Source organism: Brachyistius frenatus, unplaced genomic scaffold, assembly GCF_029030835.1.
Source record: "Brachyistius frenatus isolate BFR_SWC_R1_liver_20210118 unplaced genomic scaffold, ASM2903083v1 Contig_77, whole genome shotgun sequence".
Classification (NCBI taxonomy): domain Eukaryota; kingdom Metazoa; phylum Chordata; class Actinopteri; family Embiotocidae; genus Brachyistius; species Brachyistius frenatus.
This window is the reverse complement of record NW_027210676.1, coordinates 1,876,763-1,897,372: the sequence shown is the minus strand read 5'-3', so window position 1 is coordinate 1,897,372 and position 20,610 is coordinate 1,876,763. Positions and strand designations below refer to the sequence as shown.

Below are 20,610 nucleotides of genomic sequence, written 5' to 3'. Positions count from 1 at the left end.
TCACCACAGCACGTGTGTAAAATACCTGCCACTGAAAGGTATCACACCAACTTCTAGGATCTCACACACATATGTAAATACAAAATTAAAAAAACCGCATTAGCCATGTCAGTAGTTTAGACGGAGCTCAGTGATGCAGCAGGACATAGAAAGTAGACCTTAACACCGCAAAGAACAACCAGTAATAGAGAGCAATTAGCACATAAGAGAGAAATAATATACCACTTTTTTTTTTTCTTCTTCTCAACAGGACTTATCTTATTTTGCTGCGATTATTTATGATGCATTGGCCACTATATAAATTCTGCCCATTAATATTGATGTGAGCGTCCAAAGGTGAAACGTTATTCCGCGAATAAAGCAGTGGGGAAGCTGAGTTGGGTATTTCCTGCACTATGGTCTCTGTCCCCGTGTGAGTGGGGGGTGGGGGTGGGGGGATCCACTGTTATTATCTGTGGAGGCACTGCGCCTTATTACGAGGGATTTTATTTCTGAAGTTTTAAGAGACCGCAGCCTTCAAGCATTATTTTCCAAACAGTCGAATAAATTACAAATAGGGTATCTTTTTTTTTTTTAAACATTTTTTAAATAGGAAATATATGAAAAAAAAAAAAAGTGCTGGCTTTCAGGCCGGCCTGATTGATTCATTCTTTTTTTAATTCATTAATCACTTTCACAGGGCAAAAGGGCAACATCCTGCTCCAGCAAATTGACTCCAGTCCTCCCCCCCCACCTTCAACCGACCACACACACCACACGCACGCACGCACGCACAAAGACAAGTTCACATGGACGTTTGGGAAGTTTTTTTTTAAAAAAAACATGAAAAGCTGGTGTGTTCAAATTCATAAATTATAATTTAATACCAAGAACAAATTTACAGCAGAATGCTTGTTTACAATAAGCTAACACAAACAAACAAGAATTGTGTTCAACTATAAACTTTCACACACACTCACATATATCACTTGCAATTAATAATAATAATAATCATAAAAAAAGTATCTATACGTTATCAATACCCTGCAGTCATATATTTTTATATATTTATATAAAAACGTGGGTCAGTTTAAACTGTTCATAATTACAATCATGTATCATTCTCTGGTCCATATGTGGCTCCGAACAGCCAAAGATCAGTGTTCAATCAGTGATCCCTTTTAATTCAACCACAACATGGTGTTTTTTTGTGTGTGTTGAAGAAAAGCCTCAAAACAAGGACAAAATTGCTAGCTTCCAAATACATACACACACACACACACACACACACACTCACACACACACGCACGCACACACACACACACACACACACACACACACACACACACGCACACACACGCGTGCACACGCGCACCACGGCACCTGTCAAAGACCAAAGGAGCAATAACACTAAAGTTAAAATATCAGCTCCTTTTCCAAACCTGCTCACCCTGTTTAAGTCTGTAGCCTAATAATGAACGCTGTTTCTTTTCTTTTTCTTTTCCGTTTCTTTAAATACAAGGGCTAGTGTACTGAATGCACAGATTATATCTATACAGTCAAAAAAAAAAAAAAAAAAAAAAAAGAGAGAGAGAGAGAGAGAGAAAACATTTACATTTATATATCAAAGGTAAAATAGGTTAGCGACCTGTGGCCATGCATTCACAGTCTAAATATACATGAAAAAGAAAACATTTGTAGTAATATGTATATACATTAAAAACATAACTTTCAGTGCTACTAGCTAAGTCTGCCACTCAATTTTGAAGACGTTGTATTACCGAGAGAAAAAAAAAAATGGCAACCACAGATTTTTCTTAATCACATATACTTTGTATAAAGGAAAAACTCGTTGAAATGAATTGACCTATATTTACAAGAATACTGCCTCTAATCAGTGTTTTTTCAAGTGAAATACACGACTGAAGTTTCAAATCTAATCCGAGTTCCCCCAAAATGTTGTATAGGCCTACTTTAACAACGTTTTGATAAGAAAATCACACCATGCTTGTCAGGCACTTAATGCTTGAAGTGAATAAAGGGTGACATTTCAGGGACGCTTTAATAATACTGCTATTAAACACTACTCTGGCTAGGCTTCAAACTTTTATGACCCTTGACCTCTCCAACTTTTTTTTTTTTTTTTTTTTTTTTTTTTTTTTTTTTCTCAAACAAGCCAGTTATGCTCTCAGTGCAGTTTGAGCCACTGCAAATGCTCTTAAATGCACATATAACAGCAGGTCCAGGCAGCTTGTAGAATTTTCTTTTTAATTGTATCCAATTGGGGAACTGATGCCAAATATTCAGAGCTGGATGAAATGGGGAATATTTTTTTGCCAAATAATTTAAATCATGTAAACCCGTCATGTCTGCGAGCGTCAAAACTAATTAATTCAAATTTTTAAGAGAGCTTATGTAGCTTAAGTCTAAAGCAGGAGTGGAAAACAAAAGTGTATCCTGTAACTTCATAGTAATAAAGAGCAAAATGTTTCCGCTGGGGTCAAAAAGTTGAACATGAACTCCAAAAACCTCCCTCTTTTCCCCAGATGGTATTGGTCATCCTAAGAATATAAGTGCGCTTGCAGCATTAAGCCTAGATCATAAGCCTATTCTCCTATTGCTGTGGTTTTAATTCTTCTTAGAACTTTTTTTATTTTTTTATTTTACATTATTTCACCTTTTTCAAAATAAATCATTGTCTTAGAAAATAACACCACCTGTACTACAGAAATCACATAGGCCGGTTTGGAACCAGAAAGGAGGAACAAAGAAAGTACAAAACACAGCTATACATGGACACAGGACAAGTCATTTGAGAAAAAGAAAATTCATCTTTCGTATTTTCCCTTTCTCCAATTTTTTTTTTCTTTTTACCCAAATTGTCATTTTTAAATGCACTTAATACTTAAAATTTCCTTATAAGGATCAACAAAATCCCTTATCCTTTTTTTCCTCCTCATTTTCTTCTTTCATTAAAAAAAAAAATGGAACGAAGCAGGTTGTTCTGCATGAACACTGGGAGCTTGTATCTGCCATTTTGAAAGTTCAGTGGATGTCTCAATTTTTTTTTTTTTTCTTTTTCGGAGTAGGGGGGGAATTCACAGTCATTTACGTCAATGTCTTTCTTCATGAAAGCCAGCCCCGTGTAACAGCCGGTTGGTTTTTTATTCCTTCCACAAAAGCAGCTATAATCATTGTAGTCTCGCAGCCCCCCCCCCCCTCCCGCCCCCCCTCCAACCCCACCTTTTGTTTGTTCGTCTCCTTCTTGGTTTACTGAATTGACATGTAAGGCCAGTTAAAACTGCTCCCCGAAAGCAACATATCCCTGATGAGAGTTTCAATTGGGGTTTTACCTACCAATCGGACGAAAAATAATTGTTCTATGACCGAGGAAGAGACTGTGCGGAGGGAAGGCAAGCGGAGTAACAACTTCCCAAACCGTGTGGGCTGGTTGGGATACTGGCTCCGGACATATTCCTCCAGGGCGCACTGGGACTTCTCCTGCAAACTTTCCACATGGGCCACATCTGAGAGGCCACAAGCATCTGAGAGGGAGGGGGGGGGGGAAAGCAAATAAACATTAATAAACTGTAACCTAAAGTGTTTCTCTCCCTAGGAGCATTTTCCCACTGCATTGATTGAGGCTGTACTGCAGAGAAAATTCATAGCCTGTCATTGTTTTTAAAGATGTAACGTTTGAGGGAAATTATTCTCATCACTAAATGTTAAAGTAGAGTTTATTTGTCTTGAGGTTTGTTTTTTTTATAAATAAGGAGTCATTTTTTTGGGATCTAATTTCATCAGAGGTTGCAATCGGAACAATAACATTGTGCGAGACAAGTCAGTCGCAAATCATATACAAAAATATGGTTTTAAACCGTGAATGTAACTTAAATTGATTTGACTACTACATTTTTATGTTTTCTAAATTATAAAGATTGTTGTTGTTTTTTGGTTCTTTTTAAACATTGCCATGTAAAAGAAGCAGATTAAGAATGAACCTCAGCTTCCCCACTATCTTAAATCTGTGTTTCCCATTTCACCCTCATCATCATAACTCGGTTATTTCTTCAGATAAAGACGCTTCAAAGTGAACTAAATAATGAAGCATATTCACAGCTAAAGACAGTGTTTCAGATGGGCCTATATCTCTCACAGTCAGAGGCAGAGGGAGGAAGGGAGGAGGGGGGAGGAGGAGGGAGAGAGGGAAAGACAGGGAGACCTACTGACCTTTAGTGAGCAGAGATTTAGCTCGGAAAAAAAGGGCCCATAGCCCACGGAGTTACCGTCATACTATACCATCAGAGACGCATAATCACTATCTGTGCTGCTGCGTGTGGGCGGCAGCTGATAATGTGCCAAAAAAAAAAAAAAAAAAACACCAAAAAACAACAACAACAACAACAAAAAAAACCGCTTGTACGCCGCATTGGTTAAGTTTGTAAAGTTTATGCATGACAACAACCAAACCACCAAAGTAAGGCGTGTCATTCTAGCTACAGCGGGCAGCTCGTGTTCAAGCCTCCGGGGCTCAGGTATGGAGGAGACAAATTGAGCCATCGTGCCCCTATATAGGCTTCATGATAAAATTCAATGAAATTAAATATGTGTGTGTGTGTGTGTGTGTGTGTGTGTGTGTGTGTGTGTGTGTGTTTAAAGCCGCAACGAGAACAATAGTAAGCTTGCGAGAGCTAAATGAAGTACAGAGGCTGGTGGCTCGCAGGTATAGTATTATATCAAAGACGTGCATTCTCTCATCGGTGAAACCTTGTAAATCTTTTCCAGATGTATTCTTCTTTTCTTTTCTTTTTTTTTTTTTTTTTTTAATTTCCCCCTTTAATGGTGTTGCTAGTGTAACAAAATAACCGGGAAGTTTAGGTCATGACCCAGTTCTGGAGCAAGTCCAGAAACGCCTTGGATCCTACAAGGCGGGCAGAATATTTCTGCAAATAAAAATGAAAGCCGCCCCTCCTGTCACTGCTCAATATCACACCACACTGGTAGATACTGGCATATTTGCAATTACAGGGCGTGCGTGGCCGCTACACGCGTTTTGTCGCACATGTCTGTCGCCTAAATGACAAGAGAGCGTTGAAACCTGCGCGCTTCTTTTTACTGTGTGCAAATGGGACATTAGGCTTGTCTTTCTTTTTCTTATTCCCCTCCCCCTCGGAGCCTGACATCATTTATATCTGTCATTTCCTACAAACAAGACGTGGGGCTATACACACATTGATAAATGGGCGGAAAAAAATAAATAAATTAAATAAAAAAAAATTAAAGTGCATAATTTCATCTGCAGGCTATGACTCTCTAAAAGTGTGCTAGATTTTATGACGCTTAGGGCAATTATTGCGGCGGTGTTAGTTTTTTATTAAATGTTCTAATGTTTCAGTCAGGCGGCACTTTTCTTCTGTTTTGTTGTCAATTTAATACAAAAAAAAAAAAAAAAAAAACGTCTTGCGTGTTGGTGACACAATTTGCATTTCATCCCTGTTATGCGCGTCTAATAAATACCTTGATTAATCAAGTGGTTTTTTATAATTTAGTAGCCCAAGGCCTAACCGAGAGCCCTTGACCGTGAAGGCAGCATAGGTGAACATTTAAGTACTATGTATGAAACAGCCTCAGGCCAGTGCAGATCTATTTAGGTCAGCGCTGTTTTAGCTGATGTCAGTGTGCAGGTTAGTGACATTCACACACACACACACACACACACACACACACACACACACACACACACACACACACACACACACACACACACACACACACACACACACACACACACACACACACACACTAAAGTTGCCAGTCTATTGTCTTACCTGTGGTGAAGAGCACAATTGCCTTTAAGCAGCTGTATTCAGCAGAGTCAACGTGCAAAGCTTTGAGCTTTTCCACTTGTTCTTGGAAGATCCTAATGTGGTCCATAAAGGCCACCACTCTGTCCGCAGACATGGGGGAGGCGTGAAGGCCAGCCGCCGCCAGGAGAGGAGCCACATGCAGGGGCATGGAGCACTGCGCGGCGTTGAGCACAAATAACTCACTCCACGTCAACCTCAGCAGAGCCACCTGGTCGGTGATCTGAAGGTCTGGAAAGAAGGGAATATTCCTGGCCCACTCCACGGCACTGAAGAGCATCCTGGCTGCTAGTTCACAAATGTTCTCGATACCCATTATGTTGTTGGGCTGCATGCACTGACTGCCATACCGGGACGTCGGGTAGGGCTCCGCTCTCAACAGAAGAGAGATATATCCGGATAAGTAGGAATGGCAGTGGAGTGGGTCTCCATTTGTCAAGGCGAACTGACCGTGGTGAGGCTGTGTGGGTGGCACCCGTCCCCTTTGCACGGCTGCAGTAAAAAGAGAAACTACAGATATTGAAGCCTGAATTCTACAAACGATCATATAGTCACATTCTGAGCATTTAATAAAACAAATTAAAAAAAAAAAAAAAGAAGCTGTTGAATATTATACATTTTATATACTTTAAAGCTTTAGACAATAAATAACTCGGCATGTTTACTGTATAGGATCAAAACACACACATTATCGCCTACGAGTTTTTTTTTTTTTTTTTTTTTTTTTTTTTTTTTAATAGGACATGCAGCCTTGATAATAACGAGAGTGTAGTGTGACAAATCATGTACTGAAACACATTTAACACAAGCCTTGCACATGTCTAGCTTTAAAAATGATGTTATTCAGCAACAGCAACATGAGCTGGCTGTGAAGGAACACAAAGAGGGCAAGGGAGACCTTGCATGTTTAACCCTTAACCTACTTAGCAATTCATCTCGTTTTACCGTGCAGGCCTATTTACGAGTAATATTTAAATAAATTCTCGACTTAAGACGGAGCTTTTGTGTGCCCAGTCCGAGCTTCAGACACAGTGGACATGACGAGCCGGATGGATGTAGCCCAGCACGCCGCTATCTCTTAATTCGGCACTCGCCATTATAGCGCAGAAGGAAATATTATGATCATCTATTCAACACAGATGCATCTCTACGCCCATAGTCTTTATCTAAATATATATATATTCGACAGCCCTCGGCCGGCCGAGGGGTGGGGTGGTGGTGGTGGTAGTGGTGGAGGGGCTCGGATCCTATTTGTGAAAATGCGGAGCTACAATGCGCCGGAGCTGGAGACTGTAATGCTGCGCTAAAGAGGAAGGAGGCGAGCCCCGTCTCGACCACAGCACAGCGGCTCCATTGCGTGCTCCAAGCCGCACAACCTAGGAGGGAAGAGTCGGGGGGGGGGACAGGGAGAGAACAGGCTATGGGGAGTGGGGGTAAGGGGGTAAGGGGGGGGGGGCGACATTACATGGTTTTCACGTCTGGAAGCATACAAAATGCACAAACACACACACGGATAAGAAAACAAAGAGTCCCAATACCTTCCCGTCTCATGCCGACTTTAAGGCATTTTTTGAGGCGGCAGTACTGACACTGATTGCGGTGGTGCTGGTCGATTGGACAATTCCTGTTGGCACGGCATGTGTAAGTGAGGTTCCTTCGTACGCTCCGTTTGAAGAAGCTTTTGCACCCCTCGCAAGTAAACTGGCCGTAGTGTTTGCCACTAGATTTATCCCCACAGACCACACATTCAATGTGCTGCGGCTGCTTCTCCGACTGCTGCGTCGTCTGGTTCGTCGGCGTGGACTGCGTGTTGTTCGGGGGTCCTTGGACCGGAGTCTGAGGGGTCGGAGGGGCGACCTGAGAGGCTGTCAGATTCAACTGGCCTGGTTGAGGGGTGGGAAGAGATAGTCCTCCTTGGGTTTGCGAGGAAAGGGCGCCTTGGGTGTCAGCCACATCGTCCTGGGAGCCTCTCCACACTACCATTGCCATATCTATCAGTCAACGTAAAGAAACTTTTTGTCTGCCGTTTTGGTGTCGCGGTGGATTAATGTCTCAAAAGGAAACGCGGCAAACTGAGATTAACAGCCGTGGACGCACAAAATGCCTTCCCCCCCCCCCAAAAAAAAAATCTAGCCTACGTTGAATCCACTCTGAATCTCCCGAAAACTGTCGACTTATTGCTGTTGGAGACGTCGCGAAAGCACGTTGTTGTTTTTTTTTTTTTTTTTTTTTTTTTTTTTCAAAACTGATGCGATGGCGAGCTGAGCCGCTGCCTTTCGCTTAAAGGCCAAGTCCAGGGGCGCTTACAGTCAGCCATCCAGCACACCCATCAACCGGGGGTGGTGGTGGTGGTGGTGGTGGTGGTGGTGGGGGAGGAAGGAAGGAAGGAGGTGGGAAAAGGTAGGTTAAATATTTAAAAAAAAAAGAACCGACCGAGGTAGCAGCATGGACTATTCAGAGGATGATGGAGCAGGTTGGTGAGACCGTGCCCGCAGCAAGCATGAAACAATTGTGGAGAGGAGCAACACACCGCAGCAGCTACTATCAAGTTCCAGCACAAGTCTTGGAGAAAAAAATCACCAACTGGGGAGGGAAAAAAAAAAATCGCGTCTTCTTCCTTTTCTCCTTGTGAGGTAAGCGCCAGCAAGGAAAAAAAAAAAAAAGCGCGCACCAGCTGAAGCCAAATGTTTTTTTTTTTTTGTTGAGAGCTTGGAAATATGAAGACAACTCTTCTTCTTCTCCTTCTTCTTCTTCTTCTCGTCCTTCTCCTTCTCCTCTCTCCCTCCAAAAAAAAAAGGAGAAAAGAAGCGAAAGCACTAAAAACAAAACCAAAAAAAACCAAAAAAAAAAAACAAAGATCACAACCTACAAACCTCCTCCGTGCACTGGAAAAAATAATAGGAAAAAAAAAACAGGAGTAGAGAATCAAAGTGATCAAATATGTTAAAAAGGCGGAGGTTAGGAAGTGATTTGCGATTGGTAGGAGCCGGGCTGGCAGAATGCTTTCTCTCTGATCAGCTCACTGAGCTCTCTATATAGTGAACTTTGACACGACTGCTGCAACTTAGCACACGTTACCATGGAGATCAGCTGCCATATAAGGAAGGAGAGTGTGTTTGACTGGTCAGAGCTCAGGGACCTCCCCCTGAACCCCATTGGCTAGTCGGCACTTGTGCTACTTGGTACCTTGCCAGAGCCGGCACGGAGGTCGAGAAGGGCCGCTTGGTCCTAAAAGGAGACGTGTTTCGGGGAAAAAAGAGGAATCATTTCTAGTCACTCAAATCGCTCAGATTATAAGGTATATTCGCATGCAGCCCGGTAAAGCTTTTTTTAAAAAAAGAAGAATTGTACGGAAAAAATAAATAAATCAAGGTATTTGCCTCATATCGCGCTGCAGTATATCCGGTAGACCTACAACAAACTGAAATATCCAAGGAGATTCTGTCCCTGAGACACAAATGTGCACGATCTGTGTTCATTACAATCGGGATCCTTTAGGTATGAAGATATAAAGACATTCTACACATTTGAAATAATAATAATAATAAAAAAAAACACATATGCAAACACAAAAGGAGACAAATAAGACTGCGACGGCATGATACTTTAAAGTAACAGTGTCAATATTATTTAGGATAATAGGAAATAAAACAGCATTTGTCCACTCGGATTAGTCTATGCACAGTAAAGCACACAGTAAAAAGGGTCCCCCACAGGTGAACAAGACAATAATGACTGCCTATAATGCTCCTTTTTTTATGTTAGTTATTAATTTAAAAATAAAAAAAAATAAAAGGTTGATATACCAATTAGTACATCTAACCACACCATGTTGTTCATCAAAATCCACAATATCTCATAAAAATGTTGTAGTGTGCTACTGAAACCCTCTGTGCAGCCGCTGCAGCCTGTAAATATCCACCATCCACGGGGTCACGGGGCCAAATCTGGTTCTCAAAAGTCTAGAGGCTTTGTTGGTTTGCGGTCAAACCATGAAACGACTATAACTTTAAATGAGAAGTACATTTAAAAATGTCACTTGTGGTCAAAGGCCCTTCACATTAAAGCTAGGGTGAAAGTAGAGCCACTTCTTAATAAGCAAGGCAAAAAGATGCTTATGAGATTTACTTTACCTGTCATTTTGTTGCCCCAACAATACATGTCTACAGTTTATTAAGAGGAGAAACAAAGTGAATATACCATGCATATAATATTGGGTCCGTGGTTGTTCAGATTTGGAGCCTTGGTGCTTCATCATTTTTAACCTTGTATTTAAAACAGCGGTAAAGATTGCTCCACTTCCACCACGACCGCAGGCTATCAAACTTGAACAGCAGGTAAAACTTCAGAGTCACAGCCTAAAGATGAACCTACAGCCTGGTCAGTGCGTTAGCACCACAGAGAGCAGCAGCAGCAGCAGCAGCAGCAGCAGCATGCATTGTCCCAGGATGTATTACAGTATATGGGTGCCCCCTAGCGTATGAATTCTTTTTGCTTCAAACAAGATTCAATTTAGAGGAGCCATCCGACACGGAAACTGCTTCAGTCTCGTCTCTCGCATCGACCAAACTAACGAGCACCATTTTAAACTGATGACTGTTTGTTTAAATTCTGTTTTACATGACTTGGATGGCAGAGCTTTGAGAGTTGCCAAAGTTGGATTTACTTTTTTGCCACTTCTGCCGGTCCCAGTGGTGGTATTTACACCAATTATGTGTTTATTCTAAAACAAATTAGCCGATTATATTTTGTCTGCATTACTATTTTGTCGGTTTTATTTACAGATCCCGTCAACATGGAAAGTCTGTAAATAAAATACTCCGCAAGGTAGCGAGTTATCGAGGACCGAGTTTTGCTTCAAATGGTAAGTATAGTCTTCCTTTTGCATTCTTTATTATGATAAATCAAGCAAATTGGCAATGCTTTATTCCTGTGCTCTAAATTAAATATAGCTATTACTTAATAAGCGACCAGGCGTAAATGTTGAAATAAAAGACACGCACTGCTGCAGGCAGACATCAGTCACGTACATAGACGATATTTCTACAGAGCGCATTGAACACGGACGACTCTGTCAGTCATTTTCGCTTTTTATCCAAGTGTTAATTTATATCATGATCACAACAAACCCAGCGAGCTTGCAAATAACCATTCATAAAGTCATTTTGATAGTGAGAGTGAGGCAGGAGGTTGTATTCTTACAGGTAACAAACCTACCAAATGCACATGCTGCTGATTCGTCCGTAGCGGGATGCATCTTCTTTCTTATTCAGAGTATATTTAGTCTTCTCTTTTTTTTTTTTTTTTTCCTCGACACAGTGCTCAGACTTAAGGTGGCAAGGCTTCCTCTCCAACAGACGGGATCAAACACACAAAAACACGTTGTTTATTGGTATCTGATCATGGAAAAACTTTGGGAGAGCCAAAACAAACAACTGATTTGACGTCAAGGGCTGTTGAGCGAGCAATTTCAAATACAAGTTGACGTGTCGTCCGAGCAGAATATCATTTGACTGCCGGTGGCAATGATAGGTGAGCTTTACAGCAGGCGGAGATCCTGTGCGTCTTTTCCTCTCCTTACAGTAATGTGGCCAAAACGCGCTTGTACGCCGCTGCTTTGTGTGGGCTATCGAGGAGAGAGGGAGGGGGTGAAGTCAAAGCAGACACCTGTCTTTAAGTGAAGGCGAGCGAGCATTATGAGATCCCGCATATTAGAAATTATATGGGGATTGGAAGTAAAGAGGCAATACCAGCTGCGACTAGAGCTCTTCTTAGATAAAGTAACATTTACATTTATTGTTAAATAAATATTCAGTAGGCTGTGCATTCTATAGCCTAAAAAGGAGTGACCGTGTTATTATATTATCATTAGGCTATTATTACCATCATCGTTATTATTATTAGCATTACTGTCAATATAATTATTCTATTATTATTAATAATTATAGAATATCGCATATATTTAATAAAGATACAGATGACAAAATAACCCCTTTTTAAAAAACAAAACAAAAAAACCAATTATACATAATGCAAAGTAAGACGGCCTGTATACGAAATGATGATAGGCCAATTAACCTCGCGTAAATGTATACCGGGTAAATATTTGCGCACCTTTTTTCCCCTCCATCGCAATTGATTTGCTATCAAACTCCCCCCCACCCCCCTCCACCACCCTCCATCCCCCCACCTCGAAGAATCTTGTGTTGCAGTTTTTATTCCCCGTGTTTAAAAGTTTCCTCTGGCTGATTGTGTCTGCTTCTCCCCTTCAAACGGAGGATATATAAAAAAAAAAAAAGCACTACTACAACGCTCAGCAAGCCCGCATACACACAACAATAGCGCTGCCCAACGGGATCAGTATCGATTAAGAAGTAGACAGAGGATGTCGCCTGCACTAAATATTTACTGATCACACACAAATAGCTGGATCTTTAACGATTTCCCATGCTCCGGCTGGGAGAAAGGACTAAATCACTTTATTATTGTTAGTAAAACAAAGCACACACTCTGGAACACGGGAGTCGAGATGTGCTGATTGGGATGATTGCAGTAAATTGATCGATAGCGAGATAGATAATAGTTGGGAGATTTACGGGCGTGCGAAGAACAAGCTTTCACTGCAGGTTAAACTGGCACGTGCATTTATATTAGTAATTATTCAGCGAGAAGTCAACAGATTATCGACACAAACTACAGAACTGGATTTACACATTTCAATGCTATAAATGTGGGTTAAAAACGCTCTGACAAAGACGATCTAAAAAAAAAGGAAAAAAAAAAAGGAAAAAAAAAAAAAAAAGGAGTGTCCTGCTGACGGCTGAAGATTCCTTTCACAGTTGTGTTAAAAGTCAAAACCGGAGTTAAAAAAAAAAAGAGAAGAAAAAAAAAGTTGACTTTAATCTTATCTCTGCCTTTACCGAGTCCTTCATGCAGATAGAGGGATAGTGACCTGGAGGTCTCCAAGTTCCCGGCCTGATTAACCCTTCCAGACCCGCGCAGGAGCAAAGGTTAACCAGGCTAATCAACTTCGAGAGTCTGATTGAATTAGATGACTGTGGAATCAGGACAGAACCGAAATTGTCCCACTTAAAAAAAACTCACTGAAGAGGAACGCCGGTTACTTTTTTACAAGCAACACAATTTGAATAATAAAAACAAAATATATCAAAAATAGAGAAATGCATCCCGAATTAATAGAAGAGATAGTTTTTCTTGTTAACAAGCAACAGGTACAAAATTAAACATTTTCAGCACACTGTCAGTATTCAGAAACCCTTTCAACTCCCACAAATATTTGTTTTTTTCCCCCCCCCCCCTGCTTGATAAAGATCACTTGATTGATGGTGGTTGTGCCCCATATGTCATGGCATTTTTATCTGTTGCATTGCATAATATCAGTCAGCAGCCTTTAACGCTCCAGTAAAGGTTTTTATCTTGTGTCTCTTTATTGCAGTGCTTCATTGGGATGTTGTGATTATATGCAAAGATGAAAAAACACAAACAAAACAAAAACGTAGACCAATTAGTCAGATGTCTGCTTGCACATTTGGCTTCATTTAGGTAAAAGAATATTTGCTGACAAAACATAGTTCAAGTTCTAAGAAGTCCCTTTTAGTGAGATAATCACAGGAGGAAATAAGAGTAAAATATAGCACAAGCAAAAATAGTATCAAGAAAGCATATTCTAATGTTTACATTTTCACAAATATAAACCATTTGATCACCGTGTGAGCAGAAAATATTTTTTAGATTTTACATATGGGTTTCATACTAACAATGTGTACCTACTCTTACGTAGCTCCTTTTGATTTGACTTGTTTTTTTGATGGTTGAATTGCTCACTGAAGCATGGACTTTACAGACTTAAATTATAAAAAGTGTGTATCTTTTGAATTATGTTTCCGTGTTTTTGGCCTCTCAATAATATGCCATAACAACAAAAAAATGCATGCAATTATCTTAATTAACACCACCTTATGGTAAATGTAGTGTGTGTGTGTGTGTGTGTGTGTGTGTGTGTGTGTGTGTGTGCGCATGTAATTGATTTGATGGTATGCGCACGTACTCTTGTACAGAAGCATAGTGTTCGAAAAAAGTGTGCATTATTTTATTATTTTTTTGAAAGTGTGTTCGAGTAAGCAGACATTTTGCTTGCGCCCGTTTCATAGAGTTCACTCCACGGTGTAGCTCACTTTCTCTCCGTCTGCGTGCCCCAAGGGTGGCTATCTAAAAAGGCAATAGATCCCAGATAGCTCACTGTGTTCAATTTGCCAATGACAGATTATAGTGCCAATTTAAACAGATAGGGATCAATTTGTCTCAATGATCACTCTTTAGGCTGACTGCCAGCATGCTCTTAATGTATTTGTAAATGCTTTTTGTTTGAATCATTGCTGTTGGGTTTAAAGCGATCAAAACTGGAGAGAGGAAGATGAGTGGTGTAAATGATGTGTTGTTTTGGCTGCTAAAGACTGCATTGATGGAGCATACATGATGATTACTTCAGGCACCAGCATTGTAGCAGCAATGACCGCAGGGTCAATGGTTTAACTCTGAGGACTCGCTGGGAAAGTCTGGGTAGGGGAATTGTGTGATAAGTGCTCTCTCACCCCCAGAAACTACTGCTGAAGTGCCCTTCGGCAAAGCAGCTTAAATCCCATCTGTCCCAGTGGAGCTGCACAGCGACCATCAGTACAACACTGCAGTTACACCAGCCACTTGTGATATGCGTCTCTTTGAGCCCTCTCTTTTCTTTTTAAAAGGGGAGAGTGGGCAGTCCACTCGCCTCACACTCTCCTTTTTTTTTTTTCTTTTTTTTTCCGCTTCATGTGCTCCGAGTGAAAAAAGTTTGCGAGAAGAAGACACAAGAGACAAAACCGTGGCAGCATTCAGTCCTGAGCCAGACATGGCTCACATGTGGCCCCAAAGGCAGCAGACAGTGGATTGAATTACTGTAACTCAAGGTGTAATGTGGTAGCAGTGGGGGATATGTAAAAACTACACAAACGGATGTAGTAGAGGCTTACTGCAGCTTCAGCTTACCACTGGAGCTACTCCGTGTTAAATTGTATGGATTTATTTAGTTAAACTTTATTTATAACCATTTATTAGTTATGATGGCAGCCTTATGTTACATAGTGATAACCAGCTACCTTTAGGTTTACCAATTATAACAAACTGCCGCTGTTTAAAACAACCTCGAATCACCTATTGATTTTCACGTGTTTATTTGTGTTTGTAGCAGGAGATCAAATCATACACGCGAGTTGGTAAACTAAAAACAGAAGCTGTTTTTAAAGATTAAAGATAGACATTGAGGGGTCCATGTGAAGTTATGAGATGATCATTTTAAGTATGAATGTTTGACTTGTTACTGAAGTAGACAGTTAATTAGCGCTGTGTATGATTTCAATTTACCACGTCTATAAATAATAAAGATATAATGTATGATCTGTGTTTTGACTCATTTTCTCTATAAAGTACCGACTTAACATATTGTATAAATCTATAATGAGTGAGGATGCGGTTATACTGTATTTAAATTATTCTCTATTTCAGTATTTGTGATTGTGTGGGATGTCTTAATTACAACTGAACTGCCTGTCAATGTTATCTCTGGTGTTTTAGCGAAAGCATGTGTGCTATAAACCCCGGCAACTTCCCATTCAGAAAAAAATAAGATGATATTTGATATTTTAAAAGATATTTCTGTGGTGTAAATGTGGGGAATTAGAAAATTTGGGAAAACATCCACCTATAATACTGTATCATATTGATGTTTCAAAATTATTGGTCAAGTACAAATCAAAGAAACGTGGATTATTTGAGGAGTGTGTCTGGAGTTATACCTTCAGCTTCAGGACTGGGAAGAATGTATCAGTTGTGAACCTAATGTGACCAAAGTGCAGGTCTGTAATACAGTCGCACTTAAAACTAAACCACAGCAACATAATGTGTACCAGTTCAGAGCCTGAAGACTGCAGGTTGAGAAATCAATCCAGCTTAAATGTTTTGTCAGAAGAACGCGTTTCTCTGTGAAAAGTGCTGCATACCTGATTTTATAACTCTGAACAAAGCCAGCAGACCATGAATATTGACAATGTTAACTACATCTCAAATTCCACAGCCACTGATTCAACATTTTTTAACAGAACATGTTGTATAACAGCAAATATCGCCATTTGAGCTTTTTCAATCACACAAATCCACATGTGATCAATGGTCCTTGCGAACTGATGGAGGGAATAAAAGCTAAATGGAATTTGAATGGGATTTGGTAAGACCTCCACAACAGCAATGACTCCCCATATGAAAAGGAGAAAAATTTCTTGGTGTGAAGATGGCCTCGAGGGGAAAAGTTATTACAAAGAAGGAATCACTTATTTACAGGGTCGTGGTGACTTTATCTTCATATGAGGACACGCAGAAGCTTCTTTTAGCTTTTTATTTCAGAACATGCGAGTCAATGCTCCTTAAAAATTTAGAATATTAGACTTGCTCTACTGACACCACACCGAGTGGGGATTTGTGGAAATGATTGAGCCCAAAGGTGAGAAAAAGTGACGACTTACTGTGCTCTATAATATCATATAACATAACTATTTATTTCCAATGTTCCACTTTATGGTCAGCTAATTAACTATTATGGCTGGCAATGTAATCAATTATGAATACAAAACTTTTTTGACAGTATTATACTTTTTTCTTTTTAAGCGACGGAAGATTACTAATTCAGTAAGTGTACATCGATTAACATATTTCTAAATAACGACCCAACGGCTGGAATTCTTATATTTTGTTGCCACACTTCATCTTCAATTTTTGAGGACGGTGAGCAGACAACATTTTGGATTTATTAACTTTGTAAAAAACATTTGACACCGAGACAATGGCTAAATATTTCGTCAAAATATCACAAAAGATAAGCATTTTGTTACCCACACTAAACTCTTGAATAAGTCAACATGTGAGAGGTAAGAGTAAATTCATACGTAGTATTCTTTGCTGTACAGTGGCAGAATGATTGCCCGTTAAAATAAAATGCTGCACCACTGTGATGTGAAACTAGCTTGAATGTAAAATATCTACAGCTGCTCTGCATCTGAAAGCCTGATGATATCACCGATTAGAGTCATGGCTTTTGGTTTCTAACATCACTGAGGTATCCGTGTTGGTGTGGGTAAAAAAAAATAATCCGTGAGAACATGAAGAGGAGGTGTAACCGTCCGCGCATACTGGCATGTTTTACTGGAAGAAAACAAAAACACCTGATGCTGATAGTTGACAGCTCCCTCCCTCTGTCACATCCGGAGACGGCTGTTATTAAGAACAGTTTAGTCAGTTAAAGATTGTGCAATATATTTCAAAACTGAATGTTTACCAAGATGGCCTTTACAAGGTATGTACCAAAATATCCGACCCTCAAATGAAGCGGCACCACAGACAGTGTTGTTACAGCAGCAGGGTCTAACTTGTATTTATGAGAAACAATTTAGATAACTGCTACTGTGACAAATTGATTATTTCATATCCTTAGGCTAAAACTATCCTGCATTTTTTTTTATTTATTTACTTATCATTCACACAGCATAAGAGCATCTCTGTACTTTATGCAGGCAGCTCACTCAACCATTTCTATCACAATTGCAATGCATTTTGTTGCAGAGATCCAGTAGCTGTAAACTATCACCCAACACAGTGGCATAGCATTAAGACTTTTGTGTATTTTACACCATGAAATATATTATATAACGAGATGACATAGAGTTTAATGTTCAACAGGTATAGAAAATAATTAAATAGGTGAGTACAAAATTGAAAAAGACAGCAAAGACCGACAACTAAAATAATTACAAATGGGGTGAACCCACAGAAAACACTTGTGACTTAATCAGCTTTGGTGAGTCACAGTCAGAGTTACATCTGTTTGTGGATCAAGCGACAGCCGCAACTGAGCTCTAAACAACAATGGTGGCTGCCATAACGTCTGGCACACAGATACTGGAGGGCATTAAAGCAAACAGAGGACAGAAATAAACTTATTAGCTACGTGTAAACACCAACAATTTGACGAGAGCTACTGGATGACCACCACTGTCTCTGCACTACAAAAAATAAAAAGTTAGAAACGGGTGTAATTTCCATGACAACAGCTGGTCCAGGAGTATGTGCCCTCAGGCAAAACCATCAGGAAAAGAAAGGGTGGCCAAACATGCCTCGTGTTGACTGAAGTTGAGAAGCTTATCTGTCTTGCAGAGGAGAAGTATGAGGACGGAAAAAAAAACAACAGAAATGTGTCTTACAGCCAACAAGACAAACGTTCAGTTGGTGCCCATTGAATTACTAATAGAGTAAAGAAAAGCTTTGGGCAGCGCTGTACTAGTACTGAGGTGGTAGCTACATAGTGAGCAGTAGGGAAATCATTATAGTAATGCATGACAGCCTTGTTTTTAATCCACAATTCAGTCCTCTCATCTTAAAATGCATCTTTTACTCCTATTTTTCACATTATCTAAAGGTTCCTGCTTCTGCAATTTCATGAGGCAATAGCGTATTGTATATTAATAAAGTCCGTGAAAATACCATGCAACCCTACTAGTTTGTCTATTTTTATGTAATTCAGGTTGATACTGTAGATGAGTGCTTTGCAATGTGCTCTGCAGCAACAGTTTCCAATGTTGACTTTAGTAAATATAATAACTGCAGTTTTTTTTTCAATTAAACTTTTCAATTAACATAATAATTAATCTTGATTCACATTTTGACAAGGTGTGCTAGGACATGTTCATTTAGGAGAGTTGTTTGTTTATTTATTTTTCAATGACCGGTGAATCTCCAATCGTCACATAAATTGTGCTCTGTGCCCTTTGGCACATACCGGCTCGCATATTTACTTGTTCACTCACTACAACCAATGATATTCTATTGCTTCAACAATCTGCAGGCTTCTCTGCAGGCTCTCCAGCCATAATGCCATTAACCATAATGGTTTTGGTAATAATCTTTTACGCAGCTTATTTCAGTGGAGGATTTATAGCTTTTCAGACGGACACGCTCTCGAGTGTTAACTAATACTAACTCCTGGCGCCTTTTTTGATCCAGATTTTCCTGTATGAATGAAACATTAGTAAAGCTTAGCCTGTTAAAAAGGGTGTGACTGATCTCTCCCAGGAAACATACAGTAGGGTAAATCTGTACAGTCAGGTTGAATAACTGGCATGGCAATGAGCCCACAATGCACGGATTAGATCCTAGAAAGGAAAACTCTTGAGGCAAGAAGAAAGTGTGTACCCTGGTTCAAATTGCAGGTCTGTAACACTTATGAGGACTCATTATCAATGTTCAAATATTTGTCTGAATCGTAGCGGTTGAACTAAGGTGTGCGCATATGTCGGTATATTACGCTTCCCTAAGAAAAGCATTCGTGAACAAGTATATTTGTAGATTCACAGTATACAGTACAAATAAAACCATGAACTGCAGCCGGTTATAATGAAGCAATGATGTGACCCATTTTATTTACGCTCCCTTTGATGATTCTCAGCCAGTCTAAAAACTGGCGAGGGTGTGATATTTGCCACCTTCATCACATGATATAAACACCTCTGTTTACTTCTGAACTCACTCTGCCCAAATTCAGCTACAGTGATAAAACGGTGGCGTACAAGAAAAATGCCACAGTTTATTTAAACACCATATTGTTTGCAGCTCAAGGTGAAAATAATACCATAAACTATAAGACATGCTCATAATAATATGGGTTCACATAACCAGGCTGTGAAAAAAAGTATGGCCCATTTCATCAAGCTAATTGCCTGTTTGTGAGAGGGAGCAAACTTTTCTACCACCACTCTATTACGGAGGCTCTTTCTTAATCATAAATAGAGCTCTTGTATCCCAGAGGGACTTTGCTATTCTAATTTACAATTGAACTAAAGACCAAAGCTATCAATCTTTCACAGACACTTTATTTCTGCCCCCCTTCTCTCTTGTAATTGTGGTGACATAACCATAAACAACAGAGAAAAGGCTGCTGTGACTGATCTGTGGAAACGACGGCATTAACACATGAGCTGCACATAAGCACTCCCCTCCACCACGCACCAGTTTGAGCACACACACACACACACACACACGCACGCACACACACGAAGGTGCGGTGAACACTCTGCACACGTGGTATCATGACACATTATCTAAAATAGCGTCATCAAGACTTCTAATACCGGCACATAAGGATGACAGGGCCTAATACATTTCACTAGTGTGAGTCAAAATGATGCAAAGAAGCCAAATTATTAGTTTTGGGGAAATAACTTTAATCCTGGCACCACTTAAATGCTTTATAGATCAGTTGTAAGCACTTAATAAGAAGTTTGGTGTTGCCAGGTTTTGAAAACTCCTGTTGGCTGATGTTTACTCCGTTGTAAATATAATAATGCTGTTACAAAGGATGGTAACATTACTCATAGGTCTCTCACCTGCTCATAAACTATAAAACTCAGATACTAAGTCATTAGAAGGGCCATGAGTTTCTTACATTCATATATTGATCGGGGCTACGGTTGTAATTTGTTAAAAGTTTTTCAGAAAAGGATTTTTTTTTTTTTCCAGATGCTCCGCAAACATTTTCACAACCTGGCAACCCAACATGGTTCTCACTGTCTTATTTAAAACATGATTTATTTAGCGACAATAATAAAGCTATAAGTTGTATTTACAAAACACTTTATAAAAGGTGCCTTATCGGAGAGGGGTACTGAGC

At 39.9% G+C, this 20,610-nt stretch overlaps 1 protein-coding gene and 1 long non-coding RNA gene across 5 annotated transcripts; one reads left to right on the top strand and one right to left on the bottom strand.

Moving 5' to 3' along the window:
• Positions 1 to 838: 838 nt before the first annotated feature.
• nr2f2 (nuclear receptor subfamily 2, group F, member 2) lies at positions 839 to 11,211 on the bottom strand. Of its 3 annotated transcripts, none has more exons than XM_069708713.1 (3): positions 11,061 to 11,211; positions 5,808 to 6,335; positions 839 to 3,524 (listed from the first exon to the last, which is right to left on the bottom strand). In XM_069708713.1, exons 1-3 carry the CDS (start codon positions 11,098 to 11,100, stop codon positions 3,250 to 3,252), a joined length of 843 nt encoding a protein of 280 aa, XP_069564814.1. In that variant the 5' UTR covers positions 11,101 to 11,211; the 3' UTR covers positions 839 to 3,249. The 3 variants fall into 3 exon arrangements, with proteins under 3 accessions (XP_069564814.1, XP_069564811.1, XP_069564812.1); XM_069708710.1 differs by lacking the exon at positions 11,061 to 11,211 and adding an exon at positions 7,382 to 8,642 and having other exon boundaries at positions 5,808 to 6,353; XM_069708711.1 differs by lacking the exon at positions 11,061 to 11,211 and adding an exon at positions 7,382 to 8,641.
• Positions 10,265 to 15,296, top strand: LOC138626802 (uncharacterized). 2 transcript variants are annotated; one of them, XR_011311321.1, is made up of 3 exons: positions 10,265 to 10,540; positions 10,628 to 10,707; positions 14,462 to 15,296. It is a non-coding gene; the product is annotated as an uncharacterized lncRNA (long non-coding RNA). The 2 variants fall into 2 exon arrangements; XR_011311320.1 differs by having other exon boundaries at positions 10,265 to 10,707.
• Positions 15,297 to 20,610: the final 5,314 nt, after the last annotated feature.

Bases quoted from the DNA above. Each gene is read 5' to 3' on its own strand.
- nr2f2 (XM_069708710.1), bottom strand. From the start codon at position 7,832: ATGGCAATGGTAGTGTGGAGAGGCTCCCAGGACGATGTGGCTGACACC. The intron at 6,354-7,381 runs GTATTGGGACTC...CAATATCTGTAG, and splicing joins AGTCGGCATGAGACGGGAAG to TTTCTCTTTTTACTGCAGCC. The intron at 3,525-5,807 runs GTAAGACAATAG...CCTCCCTCTCAG, and splicing joins AATTGTGCTCTTCACCACAG to ATGCTTGTGGCCTCTCAGAT.